This window comes from Ixodes scapularis, unplaced genomic scaffold (assembly GCF_016920785.2).
Source record: "Ixodes scapularis isolate PalLabHiFi unplaced genomic scaffold, ASM1692078v2 PGA_scaffold3__209_contigs__length_174095766, whole genome shotgun sequence".
Classification (NCBI taxonomy): Eukaryota; Metazoa; Arthropoda; class Arachnida; order Ixodida; family Ixodidae; genus Ixodes; species Ixodes scapularis.
The window spans coordinates 31,024,197-31,043,001 of record NW_024609868.1 but is presented as its reverse complement, the minus strand read 5'-3'; the positions used below and the strand labels follow the sequence as shown (position 1 = coordinate 31,043,001).

Here is an 18,805-nt window from a genome sequence, read left to right as displayed (position 1 = left end):
GCGCTCAGCAGTCGTGCACACAGCTATGGCCCGCCAGTGAATGCTTCCTATACTCCGTTTCACCTTATGTTGTACCGCAGCGAAGGCTAGAAGCGCGAGCTCATAGCGATAGCAGCTGCCCTTAATGCACGAGAGCTTGTGCCGCCGAGATCTGCCCCAGAGCAAGGAGCTTGCGATTGTATCCTTTTTCGCGGTACATCATAAGGTGAAACAGAGTATACTATACTATACTTTTGGACAACTTTATAGGGCTATTGAGAAGAAGTGAAGAGTGCGCGTGCACACCTTTGATTGGCGCTCAAGGTGCGCGAACGCTTGTGCGCCCATAGTTTTGACGGCACAGCCACAGAAAGTTGTCCGCAAGTGTACTACTGCTACTAATACTACTACTGCTACTACTGCTGACTGCTGCTACCATCACTGCCCCACTACTACAATATTCAAGCTCCGTTTCGCTAAACATTTTAGGCTCATTTCTCTTTCGTTGATTATTTTCTCGCTGTTGCAATTTTCGCCAAACGATTTCTTGCCGGAAAAAGGTAATTTACTACACTTTTCTTTTCACCGAGGGCAGTGCTCTATGCTAATCGGCTTTGCAACATGGCCCTGGTGGAAGGCGGTGAAAGCAACCCGTCTCTATAGCTTCGCTCAGGTTGCGTTTGTTTGTTTGTTGTTATATTCTGCTACGGAGCGAAAGGGGCTGTCGGCTGTTTCGGATATAAATTATGTAGCAACAGTGCCGGGCTAATGAAACGAGACAATCTAGTTAGGGAAACTGCCGCACTTTGTGCAACTCACATCGCGGAGCAGCTCTGTAGGCTTGCTCCCCTTTTTTCCTCAGCAAAATGCAAACTAAAGCTCGCGTTTATTTTTCTTTACCGCTTTGCCTGGAATTTGTGTGTCTCCCCCATTCACAAAGACGTTTAAACGTAAACGACCGAATGAGGAAAAAAAAAAAAAAGAAAAGAAAAGTTGTTTCGAAAGAATACTTAAAATATGTATTTAGAAAAAATTCAATTTTTTTTCTTCCTTCAAGATCGGAATTTTTAAACAAGTCATGCTCAACCGCTACAACAGAAACACCAAAATTTTGCCTGCTGACAAAAATTAAGTAACCTCTCTGTCTGCAGGGGCAACTCTCCTCAGTAGAGCACCTTAGATAGCAGAATCAACGGCGCTTAAATGTAAAACAAAAAAGCGTATAAAAAGACGAGTGTTGCTACTTCCACTGACAGTTTAGAGCAGCTTTTACGTTGCTAGTACATCATACACAAAAGACGGTCTGTAAGCCGTGTCTTTTGTATAATGGGTGACAAAGGTAAAAAAAACAACAAAAAAAAACAGGGCGCAGTTTATTATGTTTATGCCTCGGGATTGGTTATCCACCGCTCATATCAGGTAAACTTGCAATCTCATTGGCTAAGAAACGACAATGAGGTGCTCGGAATTCGCCACTCCCCGCTCGTTTCTTATGTTTGTCGAGGACTATGGCAACGTGCATTTCATATGTCATTTGAGCAGAGTTGTCATACACATGACGCGCGCTGTTCGGTACAGACACGATGACGGAGTTATTTGAGGACAGACCTCGAGCACGTTCGAAGCATGTTTGCTTCATGGAGTATATGTATGCCTCGAACAAAGTCTGCCTTTTGTATGAGTGAGACACGAGGCCTGTTTAGGGGGGGGGGGGGGGGGGGGGGTATGGGGTATACCTTTTTTTCTTCCTTAATCATCAGAAGGAAGGTAAGTAAGTAACATGAAAAGGGTGAACCTTTTTACTATTGTCATCTATTTATTCGCGTGTCGATTTTGCTTTGTAAAAGTTGGTATAAAGGTCTTGCAGTATCTTTGTAAGGTCCGGGGGAAGTGATTGATTAGGAAGATAAATTAATAACAGTTCCAAATTATCGTTGCCGGCCGGGAGGAAACCACTCGTTATAATTGCGTTTGCGGTGTTCCGACCTCGTAGGTTGGAAAACCGCAGATTTCCAAAAAAGAAAAAAAAAAAAAAAGTTATAGTTAAGAAATCGAGCAACTTCTAGTTTACAACGTTTTCAAAGCCGCTGGTGTGAGTGCGCGATTTAATCTATAGAATTTCGCTTTCGCGCTCTCTTCTGCACCTCCATGCGCTTGCATGTGACGTCGCCGCATCCTGCCGGTTGTCATTCCTACTCGTTCTTGTCGAGAAAAACATCTATTCATTGGTGCGAAAAGTATGCGGCCGAAGGTTACGCTCTCAGCAACAAGGCCGCCACAATGGCCGTCGATCTGATGTCAGTACAAGACTCGTGTATAAGCAATGTGGCGTAGAAGCGGCGACGTTACTAGATTAGGCCAGTTGTGGAGCTCCCGTGGGGAGGGGTCCCTTACCCCCTTCCCTTCGCCTCCCGTCATTTGATGCGCCATCTAGGTTTTCGTTTCAAAACTGTGTTCCATAGAATACGGTGAAAAACGCCATCTAGACGCTGTGCTTCAAGCCATATGCAGTGATGGAAGTGCTGCGCCATTTGCGCCAAATTGCGCCTTGAGCGAAAGTCTGCTACATCTTGCGCCAAAGTTCCATTTTGGCTAAGAATTGCTCCATACTTGCGCCGAGATAGGTAGAAAGAAAATTGATATCTTTTTTTATTGATTGACTTTAATATTCAAAGAAGTAGACAGAAAGAAAAACGGTAGAAGTATGCATTTCACAGCGTCTCTACTCACCATATACGGTGTTTAAGGTCAGAGCACAGTCGAAGGCTCGAACATACACAACGCGAACACACAATGACAGCGAAAGTCACAGGACATTCGCTGTATTTGATTGGTTTAGTCTATGGAAGAACACGTAGGGTGCCTCGATGTCGCGCTTTGACCTTGTTTGGTTAATCGCATTAGCTCGTAGCGTCGGCTGCGCTTTAAATTAAGGCGAAACGAAGTTTTAAGATTGCTCGACCATCGCGTTGGCCGGTTGATGCGCTAACGGCTTGATCACCGACATCCTATAATATTTCAGACGGTGTCGGCGATGTCAGGAGCCAAAAGTCGCGACCAAACATTGCGAAATACAAAGTAGGATGGCGGGTACTGCGATAAGACGGAACCAGGCTCTTGTACTCCTGGTGAGATCAGTTGATTATTCTGTCTGCCTCCATGGCGCCTCTCACCAGCCCACGCGCGTCGAGCTTCACTGCCTTGCCCCGGAGTGTTCGGAGTAGCTGCTGCCATAGGTGAGCGTCTGGTTTAGTACGATATACATGTAAATTATGCTCAGGACTATTGCAGGTCCACATTCTTTGATCTCAATTATATGATCTTGTTTTGAAATGCTGCGTCGAGACAGAAAAAAACAACATACGCCGTGCTTTGTTTGACTAAATGTAAGCGCAAGAGTAGGTTTTCATAATATTTGTGGGTGACTGTTTTTTTTTTTTTTTAGTTTATAAAATCCAAGTTTTGAGTTTGGTAACGATCAAATTTGGGAGGCGCATTTTTACTGATAGGCGTGTTAGCTATTATGTTGCTTTTAACAATACATACAGGCTAAATAAACTACCGGGTGTAAAAGTGGGAGGGGACGGAGGCTTTATCATAACTGAAATGTGATACATTTGTCATCAATTTGATTAGTACCCATTGTAAATGGAGCCTTCTCTGAACAAAGCCTTATTTGTAAAAAAAAAAAAAGAAGAAAAAAAGCTCTATGTACCTTTTGTTCCCTATTGGTTCTTATTGCAAAAGGTAATAAGTAATATGCTCCTGTATCAAGGACAAACCTTTAGTCATTATCAAATTTAGCAATGCAATCAATTCTTTTTCCCTCAAATGATGTGCTAACAGATGTTGGCATCTGCTCCTAAAGCGTGAGTGGCTGCTCCAAACCACTGATTTGCCTGCTACTAAACCTGCCACAAAAGGTCAAATGCCTCCTCCATCACTGCATATGCATTCCATACTAATAAGCTGCAGTTACCATAGCAGCCGTCCTCAAAATGGTGACGCGTCGAACGACGGAAGGGACGGGACCGTGGGGAGAGAGGGTATTAGCGGATCTCCGGGGGATTCACGAACAATAACGTCATAACGCGTGGGCCTTGTCTTCTATGTGGCATTGCCGTAAGACGCGATAAAGTCACCCACTCGGTCCACTAAGCTTTGAAAGCGTTGTACGCTATGCATGAAGCGAAGTGTAGCTCCATTTCAAACTCGCATCAAAATGTCTGGGTTCACCGCGCGCGCTCGCCGTTGCATATGTGACGATTTCAAAATGCCTTCTGTCTCCCAGCTTCTTTTTTTTTTTCTCGTCGCGACCCTATATTCATTTATTTTCGCCCTCTTTTCCATCTGAATGTCGTAAACACGCCTGCACGATCTATTCATAACGCCATTATTTCAGTAGCGCGTCGAGACTCGCAACGACGAGGCGACTTCAGGCGCCGGCGCACTTTCGTCGATTCCAAGTTTTGTATGTGTTTCTTGTCGATTTAGTCGGGCGGGGAACCGACGGTTCCTTTCGTTGACCTGTGACATTTCGGGGGAAAGAAGATCGAGCGAAGGGAGCGGCCGACGACGACCCGAGCAGCGCGCCGGGCGGGGTCCCACTCTGCGGACCGCGCTGCACCGCTAGAGAGACGAAAACGGGGCCGGGCCGGCCCATGGTGAAACTGCTCGGCGGCCGCCATCTTGAACAGCCATTAGGGCAATAAATGCCCGCGCTGCTGGCGCTCCCCTTTTTTTTTGGGTGGACATTGGCGAGTCTCTGAAAGAGCATCGGCCGTTGTGACCGTGCGAAACGGCGAGGATAACTACATGAACCGAAGGAAGATTACGAGGCACAGTTCCGTTTCTTTACTGTCCACCCCTAATTAGGTTGGTGTGTTCGGGGAGAAAAAAAACATGAAGCCTCGTCGGTGAATTCAGATTTTTTTCCCCTCTGGAAGGAGTTGTTGGGGAAAGTGGAACTCAAGGACGGACCATTCCAGCATTTTCCCCCACGAAAAAGGGAAGGGGGGGGGGGGGGGGGGGGGGTTAAATGTACTTTGCCTAATGTATTCTCCAGTAGAGAGAGAAAAGTTTCAACTCTGCGTTTTCGCTTTCTCAGTAAGAACGGCGGCGGTTACGCAAACATAACGTCTACCGCGGAAGGAATAAGGGAAGCAGCGCGAGCCCCTAGCCTTTCCGCTTGCTTCCACCCACGGGCTCTCCCGAAGGATGAGCGCCTTCCGCACCTTGGTCCCGCGCCCTTAGCCTTCCCACTTTGTCACACGCTGGTAAAACGTAGCGTAGCTCCTTTTTTCACGCCAACACGCGCGACGCAAAATGGCGTCGTCATTTCGTACAACTTTTGTTGAGAGGCGCTAACTCTTGCGCTTGGGCATCAGTGGTATAGAGTGGCGTCGTCGGTTTCAAGTAACTTAATTAAGACATATCTAAACTTTTTTTTTTTTTTTGCCGAGTTTTTTATTTACTTTTTTGGATGTCAGGGCTTCTAGACTGTCGTCATTTTGAAACGACTGCCACACTATAGTCGCTGACAGGTTAAGCGTTCAGGGGTAGCTCCTCCCAACCCTTTCTAAGTTAGCAAAGCAACTACCGACTAGAGTCAAAGTTCTTTTGTGGCAAACATGTGGCCAAGCTCCGCCGAGGCGGAAAAGGGACCGTTAGTGGCGGAGGCTTTTCCGCGTTGCAGCGGTGCGAGTGGTTCCGCCGGAAAGGCGAACTTCAGTCGCGCTGCAAAGGTTAGCGCGATGGTTACGTATCACGACAGTTAGCCGCAATTGCGTTTTTTATCGCTGGTTGCGGACGTTCCTTGCCTTGCGCGGCTCGAACACCGGTGCATCAGAGACATAAGCGTACTAGTGGGAGAACTTTTATCGTCGAAAGTGAGACTTGGACTAAACGAGGGTGCCCGTCTAAGCCCGTGTGAACTGTACGAGGGTACGTGCCTCTTAAGGGTGCCCCGGTAACCATAGTTACACGGCTACCCTTAACCGCAGTTAGGTTTGACCTAAGTTACACTTAACTGTGGTTAAGGATGCCCGTGTAATGAGGTTACAGAACGCAGGCGAGAGCGAGTTTCTCATTTTAACATCGCTGGAGTGTGCACAAAGAGCTCGTCTTATTAATCAACGATGCCGTCCTGGGTGGCTACCATGGAGTTTACGCGAGACAACTCTTTATGAGGGTTACACTGCACTAAGCACGTTGATATCTCTAACTGGTAAGAGAGTTGTGGCATTGTCACTTAGTTAATAAACTGGTACGAGCATACTTTTACATTCGTGTCTCGTACTTGTTCGTTGTGTATACTCACCTTGAATGGAAGGGGCAAAACGCGTTTACTCGCAAACACCTACCAAAGACTCTGCACGTAAAACAAACGTGCCATTCTGAAACTGTTTATTATACAGCTCCAATGATGGGAATCGATGCTGATACATTTTTTTTCTGGGCACAAGCAGACGCCGAAAATACAAATGAAGGGCCTAGCCTAGTCCGTGATATGAATCCAAGAGAGAGGTTTACAAAAAATATTTTGATCTACCCGCAAAATCTTGCGCAGCACATCAGAGGTAGAAACCGTTAACCTATTCAAAATAATAAAATATTTATTCGAGTCAATCTCAACGAAAAAGTGGTCGTGGCAAGCACATTCTTCGAGAACTGATTATATAGTTTAAATTGTAGTCTGCTTGAAAAAATGCGTTAAGCATTTGCAATGATTAAATTGACACAGCTTCCAAATTAGCGTTTATTTGTAGCCTAGGAAAGTGTTTATTTACAATGGTTTTATGCGTGCATGCCAGTGAATACCAGTGGTTAAAAGTGGTACCTCGTTGTGCCGTTTTAGTATGCGTTTGTCGATGATTAACTTATATAAAATCCCCTTTGGGGGAAAAAAAAGGAACACATTTGCTCTTGGAATATTCCTTGTGCGGAGCAGTTTATGCTTTTACAGCGGTGCTGTTAAGGGCTAGTTTCCTCCGAATCGTGTCCCCCGCAAAGAAATGAAAACACCGAATTCTGGACAACTACCGCCATCTATGAGCGATGGCGGCAAGCCACGTATCTGGTTGCCGCCGTCACTCATAGATGGCGGCGGCCTTTCCACTCTGGCTTGCCGACTTGCGGCCTACCATTACTTTCCATTGTACAGCTCCGCTGGTCTTCCTTCTTCACCAGAGTGGAAAGGCTGAAAGTATTTTTGCTTCGGAATTCGTTCTTCGACGTCCTTATTGGCTAATGCCATAATCTGACGGACTATGGTACAATTATATGATGGTCGGGACCTGCCACAGTTCCCGACCATCATTTCGTTTCTTAAGCTGTTATACTTCGTTTACTTCGCGGCCGACTCTACGAAATAATGGTTACCAATCAAGCAGCGTCAAAAGCGCAAGTCACTGGGCATTTTTTGTTTATGACTGGTTCAGCGATGACGGAACTGTGCGACAACCGACGACGGTTCTCGTATAGTTTCTAATTTTTTTGCTCATCATTCTTTTATTATAAGAGTGAATCACGTCATACAGTGACATAAGTGGCCACCTCCAGAAGATAGTGTGTATATTTGATTTCCAAATACTGGGAGATCCGACGTCTAGTATAGAACCGGAAATGGTTGGGGGCTATTGACACACTGGCTCCACCACATTTCAACTCACGCGATAAAGAGCGAATAGGGACAATAATCGTGTACTGGCAATGGCAAACAAAAAGGAAAATAATTGATGGAGGTCGTCTGAGTCTATCCAACAAACGAAAGGTTGTCATCTGGCACTCTCCAGTTACTGCTGAATAACTTAGTGTGGGTCTAGAACACCCGGGGTTCTTTCAATCGTACGGCGCTTACAGCGCTCTCGTCAGATTCCGAACAACTTGAGTCGAATTTGAACGCACTAATTGGTGACCTTGAAAACCGCGGCCCTCCGCCTCGGAGGCACCAAAACGGCTCTGCCAACACCTGTGTATTCATTGTCATATCAAGACGAAAAAAAAAAAAAATCAATTTTTGCGTTTTGTTTATACGCGGCGCGAAATAGTTCTTACAATAAATTATTCTCGAAGGGAGAATCGGGTCTTTTGGCGCTTGAAACGTGTTCGGCTTGACAAAATGACATACATCTAATCTAAAACGCACCTACATCCATCATAATTCTCCGCATAAAAGGGGAATATTAAATATGGTCCGGGCAAGAAGCCGATCTCTTTTTTTTTTTTTTCTGTTTTTCTTTCTTATTACGGTTCTTGGTGTGAAAGCGAATATATATAACAAAGTCGTAAAGCTGATATTTCAGCGTGACCCACGACTGGGGCTCGTGTTTCCGCTGACTGAATACGAGTTTCAACCGAACGCTGGCGCCGCACCTATCTCTTCCCCGCTTTGAATTTCCTTTAGGTGACCGCCGGATTCTTCCGCACTATATACGGCTTTGTCGCCTAGGAGGCGCGCGCTCTTCCGGCGGAGAGAGACCCTGTCCAAAAGTGCATCGAGCAACATTGGTGGTCGCCATTGTTCGGACACACGAAGCGCGTGATTGGATCCGAGCCCTCGCCGAGCGCTGACGTCATCACTCCCGTCCAATAGGAGCTCAGAGCACGTGATCGAGCAATGGCGGACAGGCGATTGCGCGGACTTTTGAAAAAGGGTCTGTTTGGTGATCCGCTTCGTAAACTTGCTACGGGCAGTTCTTTGCAATAACAAAAAGCAACAAATTATTTGTTTTCAATTTCCTCTTTATTTTTTTTTCTCTCTTCAGGATGGGCCATCTATTGCTGGAGGTGCAACTCGGCCTACGACCCGAACTGCGCGGATCCTTTCAACAACATCACCTCCGACCTGGTCAACTGCGACATGCGGTCAAGAGAACACCTGCCGCCGGAAAAAAAAGCGGTGGTCTGTCGAAAGATCGTCCAGAAAGGTGAGACCCTCAACTTACGGAGTGTTTTTTTTTTTTTTTAAGCCGCAGTCGCACCGTTAGAAGAAGCAGGGATGGGCAGTATTTCAAATACAAGTATTTGAAATACGTATTTCGAATACTTTGTGTATTTCCCTTTGTATTTAATTACAAATTGGGTAATGTATTTGACGTGTGTATTTAAATACTAAAAGGTGGGTATTTCAAATACAATTGTAATTAAATACAATTTTGTGGGCGAAAATACATCCCTCAAATATATTGTCACCGTCCAGAGCAGGAAGAAAACTACGTTCTGCACCGAATGCAGTGTCTTTCAATCAAGCACAAGCGTTTAGTGATTTTGTGATTACGGTGCTAGTCCAGGGCAAGAATAGTGAGGAAATCGACGTTCACAGGCAGACTGACTAAATAAGTACCTGTGACAACTTGTGATGCTTTCCAGCCAGATTTCCATCCATATTTTTGCCTGGAATATTCTAAATGCGCTGGTCGTCCAGATTTTCGTAACAGGTGCGAGTTGCAACAACAAAAAATTCTCTAGCTAGGGCTGTGCGTCTTGTGTGACCAGTGTGGCAGAACAGCCATAGAGGGAACAAACACGTATCTGACAGCCTTTGCAGACTGTCTCTTGGTCAATGTACACTCTCGGAAATAGGGGGTGTAGTACATACACCCCTTGTCCCATATAATACACCCCAAAAAATTCAGTTCGACGTACACGGGGTTGACGTCGAACCGACGTTCCCAACTTTCAAAGACGGCTTGATCTAGCTGAGTAGTACAACTTATTAAAATAGCTAATGTACGTGTTACTGTCTACAATAAAAATAAATCGGTATTCTCTTTTACCCACCTCAAAACCGCAGTGTTTTCTTTTTGTAGTATTTGATGCGTATACGTACGGTGGTGCATGTGAAGCACCGGCGCCTCATGTCGTCGAGCCCGTCGCTTCTCCCGTAATACTTGGTGTCAAAACTTTGAGACCGCTGTTACACTCTGCGCCGCAAGCGGAGCAGATACAGTTACTCTAGTGGAGCTGGACGTTGAAGTAAGGGTTGGAGCGGGTTCTCCAAAGCAGCTTGCTATTCGAGTCATACGACCGATTTGTTTTAGTAGCGTCGATCTAATTAGACGTAGGCTTAATTAGAAAGTGCGGAGCATCGGGCTGAGGGCAGCTCTTTCGGTTTCTCCCCGACAGTATACAGCGACTTCCGCTACGTCCGCGACTGCGGTTGGCTGAGGGAGGAGAAGGAGGGAGCCAGCTGCATGCGACGCGCGGGGACCTTCAGCGTGCTCATGAAGTACTGCAGCTGCGAACACGACGGCTGCAACGGCGGACCCCACCTCCGCGCGGCGCCATCTTGGATCCTCGCGCTGGTCGCTGCGGCGACGGCTGCCGCCGCCGCCTCTGCCTCGCCGCGGGTCTTCAAATAACGCGACGTGCCGCCAGCGTGTCCGAAAGCTACCCATTGCCCGCATACTGCCCCTCGTCGGTCGCTCCGAGCGCTCGTTTTCGGGGCTCGGTGCAGTACGGAGGCACGATGCAGCCGCGACGGTCGACCTCAGGTTATGGAGCTCGTCGCCCATAGCCGCTGCGGTCGGCTCGGAGAGCTTCGATCTCGACATCGTCTCTGGGAAAGATGGGTTCCGTGGTAAGACGGCCACGACGCCGATAACTAATCTATCGTAATTTTTTTTTTAGGGTACCCGTCATTTAAGGATCAACGTTCTTGAGATTGCTTTCGCGTTCCTCGTTGTTCTGAACGGACAGACGATCGTGCTGCGAGGTCACTGGTTGTCCCGTAACGTTGAGGCGATCGGAGCAAGCCACACCTTGCGGTGTCTCAGGCTTTCGGGGACATTTTAAGAAGCGAGGGGCGTGGCTTATCGTGTTCAGGCTTCTAACTTCCTGATTGGTTCTTGGGGCTTCTAATGCCGCAGTCTCATCAGGTGTGAGGCGATAATGAGATGCTCATTTCTTGCGTTTCTTGAGCTGTCAGTGACTTTAGTTTGTTGCGACTTAAGAACTGCAGGGGAGGCTCCGCCTACAAAATAACACTCCGATCAATGCCTAAGCACCGAGTCTCATTTGGCATAAAGTGGACTTTGTCTTCGGGGGTGCATACGAAAAACAAAAAGGGCGCTGACGTATGTTTTTTTCTATTTCCGTGACGTAAGAGAAATAGGCCGTTCTTACCAATAACTGCATTGGCGTCATTTTTTTCTTCTGGGATTTGAGGACGGAGCTTATTGCTGTTCTTACGATGCAACATACTTTATAGGTTATAAAAATAACAAAAACAGCATTCTTTTTTCTTTTTTTTTTTGTAAAAGGCAAGGTAGAACATCTATGAATTTTGTGTGGTGCTACGTGTTTCGACAATTGCTCTGAAATGCATCGGCGAGGGAAAAATATGTTAGAATCCAACAGCTTTGATTTTAAGTCGACTGTTCGTGCGCTACAAGCGCGAGTTTATATTTTTTTGGAAAAGCACAATAGACCGATCTCACTAAGTGTTCGGCGCATGCGTGTCTCGGCTCACAGGAGGCAGACGGCCATGCACGCGAGGGCTCGTGCCTTCTGGTGCTCTACACGCGCAGAGCTCCAGCGAGGTTTTCGCCCGTGCAGAAGGACAAAAATTTTCTTGATGCATTGCGGCAGTGGTGGCGTAGTCAAGCTGGCTTGTGAGATCGGTCTATACCGTTCCGAAAATATATTTCCCGGGTCTCTACGTGCTCGCGCTCGTGGTTTATCATGTAAGCTCATGTTGAATAGGAGACGTCGTTGCAGTGAACCTTTCTTCCCTGAAAATGTTCGCACTTCTTTCTGGGCTGTGACGCACTCGGAAGTGTGCCTTTGCTTTCTTGCTTTTGTGAATGTTAAAGCATGCGTGTGCGTTTGGTTCGATCATTGCGTGTAAAAACGCGAGAATCGGATGCTAAGAAGTCACTTTTAACACCGCGAGTGTTCGGCACTTGTGAGGGCTGGCAAATCAGTGCCAAGGCCGGTTGCTCGGAGGGATCTATTATGTGTGGTTGAATGTGCGCCGACCCTTTCTACTGTAAAACGTCTGTCGGCCTTTTTTTTTTTTTTCAAAATAATATGTATTGTTTTTTAAACACATCTCGACACTCTGCTAAAAAGTAAGATGCTATATGGAGTTTATTTTTCAATAACTAAACGGCGAGTAAATGATCTGAGGCTTTACTGCGCGCTTACAACGTTTAAGTAAAGTGTGGTCATGGTTAATTTATGTGTGTTAGCGCAATTTTCTCTACAGACCGTTGTGGTCTCGCTAAGAAAACGGTCTGTTAACTTTGTTCGCAAGGTTGAGGTTAACCTTACCATTGAGTTTTCTAGATCCAAAGGAAAACAACTATGTGCGAACGCGCGCTTATAGATGTGACACTGTTCTTCACCGAACAGAGCTGGCGGGGCTGAGTTCAGCTTCGAGAACATTGTGTGGATGAAAACCACCGATAAAAAAAAAAAAAGTTGGTCATTTTGTGAAGGGTGCATTGCTTGTCCCCCCTCTGAGATATAGGTCACGTGACGCAGGTCACTATACTACTACACGTGCGACGGTTAGTTTCTTCAGTGAAGCCGTAGCGTAGACTTTCTATTAAAAAAAAAAGAGATAGGTATTGCCGAAGCACTCGTCGTCAATGTCAATCGCGAAAGCTGTTCGTGTATATAGTATACATAGAGTGTGTACATTTTTTTGTTGGTTGTCTTTGTTTCGTCGCGTTCAAGTGCACGCGCATCATTCTAGTGTCGTCGCGACTCATTGTAGACTAACATTGTCTTTGCTCTGGTTTTCACTTCTTGCGTTCCTCGCAAGGGGTCGTTGTTAGTCCGAAGGCTTACCACACACGCGCGCTCACGCTCGAGTTTGCAAAGTTGACGTTCGACGCCACTGTCCCCGTGAGAGTCGTTTCCTCTACTGCCGTTTTCGCCGTGTAGAGCTGTTTATAAATCGAAAGCACGATTCTTTATTGTGGCATGTGTTCTTCCGATGATGTGGGTCTGTCACAGTGCATTGAACGCTGTTTGGCCAAACGCTCCACTGGTCTTTCTTTTTTTTTCGAAAGATACACCGCCAGGATCGATTAGTAAAAAAGAACGATGCTTTGAAGTTTTAACGAATTTTTAGAGAATTTTAGAATGGGAATCCCCCGAGCTGCATCGGGTGTGCAATGATTTTGGGTTCTCCAAGCTGCATAGGGTATGCAAGGCGTTGAGACCACTTAATCTAAAACTCTTCGTTGTCGCTTCGTGAAATATGGTCACTGCAAGAAGCAGCCGTGCCACGTGATGGCAATGCTTATTCTTCTCGCTCAGCTTGTAACATCATCAGTGCTCTGATGCATCGCTTATTAACGGCATACATAGCCTGCTGGCACAGTTCTCTCTTGTAATGTGCTCTGTTCTGTAGTTCGTGTGTGCTCTTAATTCTTTCTTTTTTTTTCGAAACAAAATTTCTTTTTGTAATTAATCTATAATCCCTTGAACACTTGTTGTCTAGTTTATCATTCCTTTAAAAGTTATTTCTTTCTTTGATCACGTGCATGATGTTTTTTGGGAATCTATAGGGACGACAATTTCTCCACGAAAGCTCTTAGAGTCCTACATTGCAGATGATCCGTATAGAGCAGTGAAGGGAAGAAATGAGAGTGTTTAGAGGGTATTTTTCGCAAAGAAGCGCCACTACGTTTTTACTCACACGAGAATGGGTCAATGAAGTGCCGTGCAGGGCACATTTCAGAGAGCTGAATTCGACCGATGTGACGGATAAGGACGGATGATAGTGAAATAAAGTAGCTCAGCGTTCCAATGTGGCACGGCAGCTTTCCCTTAAACGTTAGCGTACCATTAGTTTTCATTGTCTGTATGTCTTGTCCACTTTCAAAGCAGCCGACAAGCAAACATCGGTTTCGAAATGTCCCGAGCACACAGTTTGGGAGCATCACACCCAAAGCTGGACAGTGATGAACTGTAAAGGCGTGGGACGTCCGTGCAATAGCCGCCGAAATCCACCGCGCCCTTCTTTCGGAGAGGCCCAGGTCGAAACAGGCAAATATGATGACTGTCACAATGTCAGATTTTAGTAGATATCGCTCGCCACGAAGGGATAATCCTCGGATCATCCTCCCTAGAATGTCACCATGAACAAGGAACGTCGTTGTATAGAGTCACTGCCACACAAGTCCTGAAAACGTTTCCCTTTGCAAAAAATGAGAAGTTAGGAACAGCAATATAAGACACCTAGAGTATAGAGCATGCCTACGCCAATTGCATTGGGTGACGAGGAGATAGCATTAAAATCAGCGATATGGGACTCGTTGTAGAATCGTTCTTGAAGCGTTCTTGATATCTGGAGCACATTGAGGACGAACACACACATAGTATGCAGCGTGACTGAAGTTTGGTTTCTAGGGAGCTCGCGAACAGGCAGCGTTTCTAATAATGCACACGTATGCAGTGAAAAAAAAAAAAAAAAAACTGCCACCACACAGATTTTAATTATCAGCTCGTCATGAAGGATACTTACTGCTTTGAGTTCTTTGGCGATCGTAGTCGCAAATGTGACCATAGATAAAAAAAAGAAAAGAATAACGTACGTTCTTACGCACTAGGCCACGCATCCGGGAGGTGTTAGGATCATTATAGTACAGCATATTAACCGATAATATTATTCGTAACATTCTGTATTGTCATACCGCTTTTTTTTTTTTTAATGTAGGCAGATTGTTCGGTTTTGCATTATATTGTGAAACAGAGATTGTATTACTAAGATAAGAGAGATAGAGAGAAAGAGAGAGCGCGAGTTCGAGATAGGGAGATGACTGGTGGGAGTTTACGTAGATCACAACTCGACAAAAATCCCGCACCGGAATTTGTGGAATTCCATTTACGATGGGAAGTACAAAAAGGAGACTTGATTCCGTCCTACATCAAGCAGGCGTTTTCTTCAAAGACAGAGACAAACACTATTTTGGGCACCACCCCTTAAGTACGTTTCTGGTCACTTAGTCTTCAAAATATTATACCTATCTCAAAGCCGATTACATTCATCTCTACCGCCCCGTCGTATGGGACGCTCATATCTTACATTGAGCTGTTTACAATACAAAAACTTTGTCCCAAGATAGTATCTTAATTTGATATAAAGTGGGGTAAACATAAAATGAAAAGAATGAACACTACGTAGGATTCTAATTGCATAATGCAGAGAGGCTTTTCATTGTAGGTTTTTAACCTTTTTTTTTTCAAACATGATATTTTGATAACTGCGTATTTTTTTTAAAGTATGTGTACGTGCTGACGTAGCACTACAGCGCGCACATGGTATATTAGTAAAAGGATAATATGAGTATTTGCCTCCGTACGTCGTTAAAATATGATTGTTATTGAGAAGAAGACGAAAGCATTCGAACCCATTGAATCTTAAGGGCTAAAGCGTTCGGAAGTACACCCAAAATGTAATGAAGATGAATAAGGCAATGAGCATGACAACGGGAGGATTGATTTTAAACTTGTCTGAAACGATTTATTATGGTCAAGAGGTGAGATTACGCCGTGAAGAGAAAGGGGACACTGTAAGGGACCATTATTTCAGGCTTGCGAGACGTTACACGCTTTTTCTTTTGTTTAAGCGTTTAGTAAGTCGCTTTCGGTTAAAACGAGTTACCATTTCAAACACTTTATATGTGCATGTTTATTTTATTAATGGCTTTAAGAAATGTGCCACACTGTCATGTCGTCGATGGATGCAGAAATCTAGAAAAGGTCTGAGAAGTTTCTGGTTATTTTTGAGCTTGTGAAGGTAGCACACTTGTTAGGCTATTTTTGGAACGAGTTTAAAATTACGCCTATAAATGTGTTGCCTTGGTAACATTTGGTTTGTTTATCCATCTAGAATTGACATTTAGAAAAGCTGTTATGGTTCTTTCGAATTCATGGAATTCGTGTTTATGTGTAAATGTCAAAGGTAAAATAAATAAAACTGCAACATATTTTTTATCAGTATGCAACGTTCGCCGTTAAACATTAGCATGTTTCGTTCCCATCGTGACTGAACATGACTGCGCAGCGGTGCGCCGGCCTATCAGTGGTATGCTGAGCTCATGCGGGCTATTGACGCAAGTTATTTCACGTCACGTCGGCTGTAATGAAAAACAAAAAAGAGAAAAAAAACCAAAAAAACAAAGAGCAATCTTGACACGCTTTAAAATTGAAAACACATTCTCAGTGTGTTAGTGTGTGCATGTGCGTTTGTGTGTCAGTTGTTAACCATATGTCTCGTAGTGCATACTTCTCAAACACACGCCGTACAACGAAGATCTGTCACAATGTTGCATTTTGTTCATGACCAAAAACCGCTGCGTATTTCTGTTGCGTTCGAATATCCGTGAGCTCAAGCATGTTCTCCCAAACACCAAACCGACAACCAACAAACACTGTTCGAAGACAAGCCAACTACGGTGCTGTCCATTCATCTCACGTTTCGGGTGTTTGTTCGGACAGCTCTTCTTGTAGCGCCCCAAAACAGGTCATAAAGAACATGCTCGTGTCCGATCGAATAATGTCGAGGTCGCTGACGAGCGGCTTTTGTTGTGTTTGCGGACAAAATGTTGGTGTTTGTCGTGGCGGTAGGAAGTTGTCGCGGAGCACGCAACAGAACGCCGTAAAGTCGATGCCAAGCGCAAACTGCACTGTCGGCACTCGGTGGAAATATTTGTTTGTCTTTTTCGGGTATCATTTGTTGTTGTTTCTACATTATTTTTATTGAATGATGTCGGTCGAGAGTTTGCCAGTGCATTTGAAGGTTGCATTTGGAGAGGATACAGTATACTAGTCCTATATACTTTTCACAACTTGCCATGTCTTGCCACTTTGAAGTCCGGCGTCGTATGGGACTTGTCCACGGTGTCGACGATACCGAAGAAGATTCGTGGAAGAGTGAAGATGTCTTGTTCGAGAGTAGCGTGTTACTTGTGCACAAACTTTGCTGCGGGACGCATTTCTTTTTTCAAATGGTGTTTTTACTTTGCATTACCGTTGTGTTGACCATCGCACGCTACAATAAAAACATGATAATAAAAGAAACGGTGTCGCTTCACCTGAGATCGAAAGAAAGACAGCGCTAATGTCATTGTAAAAGAAAAAAAAGCTTCTTATATTTTTGTGTCTTTCCCTATAACCTCCATCGCTCGTTTTATCTACATATTTTTCTATCATGCTTCATCTCTCCCATTCGCTCGCTAACACACACACGAACAAACACACGTATAAACGCGCACACACAGACGCACAGACCGCATATCGGGGTATCGCTGGACGCCATGTTGTTGGTCGTTTGCAGCGCCATGCTGAGAACTAACCTAATTTTATCGTCTGCCGAGAACAACAGTCTTGATTGGGCGCAACGCAGATTGAACGTGTGTTCCTCCCAATCAGGACATCTGTTCCTAGCGGAAGATAAATGATGAGCTGGTTTCTGAGCACGTGCTGCGAATGGCCAACAATAAGACATCTCTCGAAGACCTCCATGCATCATTGCACTTAAAAAAAAAATGCACGGGCACATACATTTTTCCGCATTACTCGGTGAACCAATCACCAATCCACCATTTAGAGGGAACCCAACGAATGACTGTGAGTCAAAACAATATGTAAGACAAAAACAAACAAAAAGCGATGTGGCACGGAGCTTGAAGTTTCACATGCATGCTCACGTCATGCTCACTTCATTTTGAAGTATAAGATTCTAAGCATATTTTCGGTCCCGTCATACGCCGAGTTTTCTCCGCAGACCGCTGGCATGCCCTAGTGCTTTAAGAAAAGTGTGCAAACGCCCGGCATTTTGTAGAGCGCGCGTCACCCCGTTTCCGCCGTTATTAATCCAGGTCTGTATCTAGCAAATGTGGTTGTCACTGATCGCTATTGTAGTACGCTGGATCGCGGACCGCGGCTTCGGCAGCTGGGGCCAAGTGTCGCCACCGGCGGCTATTGATTGACACCACCAAATGTATGGGACTCTATGGGAAAAACGAGAAAAAGTGTAATTTCCCCCGTTTCTAAGTTGTTGTCAGCACTGAAACTATATGGTCATTTTTTTTATAACCCCGTCAAAAAGATTGCGTGCAAACATTAAAACTGACAGCCCTCGCAGTTCTTATAAATAAATATTTTTGTGGTCGAGAGTGACTCCGCTGGGCGAAAAATGTAGTGCAGCTCAATGAGACGAGAGCTACCTAGAGTTAGCGCGGAATCGGTGGCGGTTTCGTTGAGTTGGATTTAGCAGACGACAAGCTCGAAGGTCTGCTACGCGGAATTCGCTCACTCCCGGAAAGCCGCGGTCAAGATGGAACTTCTTTGTCATTCATCAACTTCTGGGCTTCCCCGAGGGTGGTCTTATTGATGGCAACTTCCTTTGTTTACTCCACTACGAGAGTAAGCTTGCCAGCTCAGCCGTAGGTGCTCCGGTACATTTGATTTTTTTAATCGGCGTTCGAACGTTTGAAAAATACCGATTCGATCTCCAAACACCCGACATAAGGATCGCAGCACGCCATAAAATACTTGCCTCTGAGCACAGCGTACATGCTTCAATATTCTTACTTTTGTGCGTTTCTCCCATAGACTTGCGTGTATTGCCTGGTGTCAAGCAATGGCCGCCGGTGGCGACACCGACGAACTCCCGATCCGCGATCCAGCCTACTTCGATACAGATCAGTGGTGGTTGTATTCACTTCAAGATTCGATCGGCACGGCCCATGTGGTGTAAAACAGAACTACGGACAAAAGGAGAAACAGTGCGCAAAAAACCGGGACGGGACAAAATATAGTGAACACGAAATCAGCAATACCGAACACATTCCGGGGTGGCCAATCA

At 45.3% G+C, this 18,805-nt stretch overlaps 1 protein-coding gene across 1 annotated transcript; it reads left to right on the top strand.

The window, feature by feature from the left end:
• Window positions 1–600: 600 nt before the first annotated feature.
• Window positions 601–10,340, top strand: LOC121837163. The gene is made up of 3 exons (XM_042292686.1): window positions 601–619; window positions 8,745–8,906; window positions 10,105–10,340. The coding sequence occupies exons 1-3, from the start codon at window positions 601–603 to the stop codon at window positions 10,338–10,340; spliced, it is 417 nt and encodes a 138-aa protein (XP_042148620.1).
• Window positions 10,341–18,805: the final 8,465 nt, after the last annotated feature.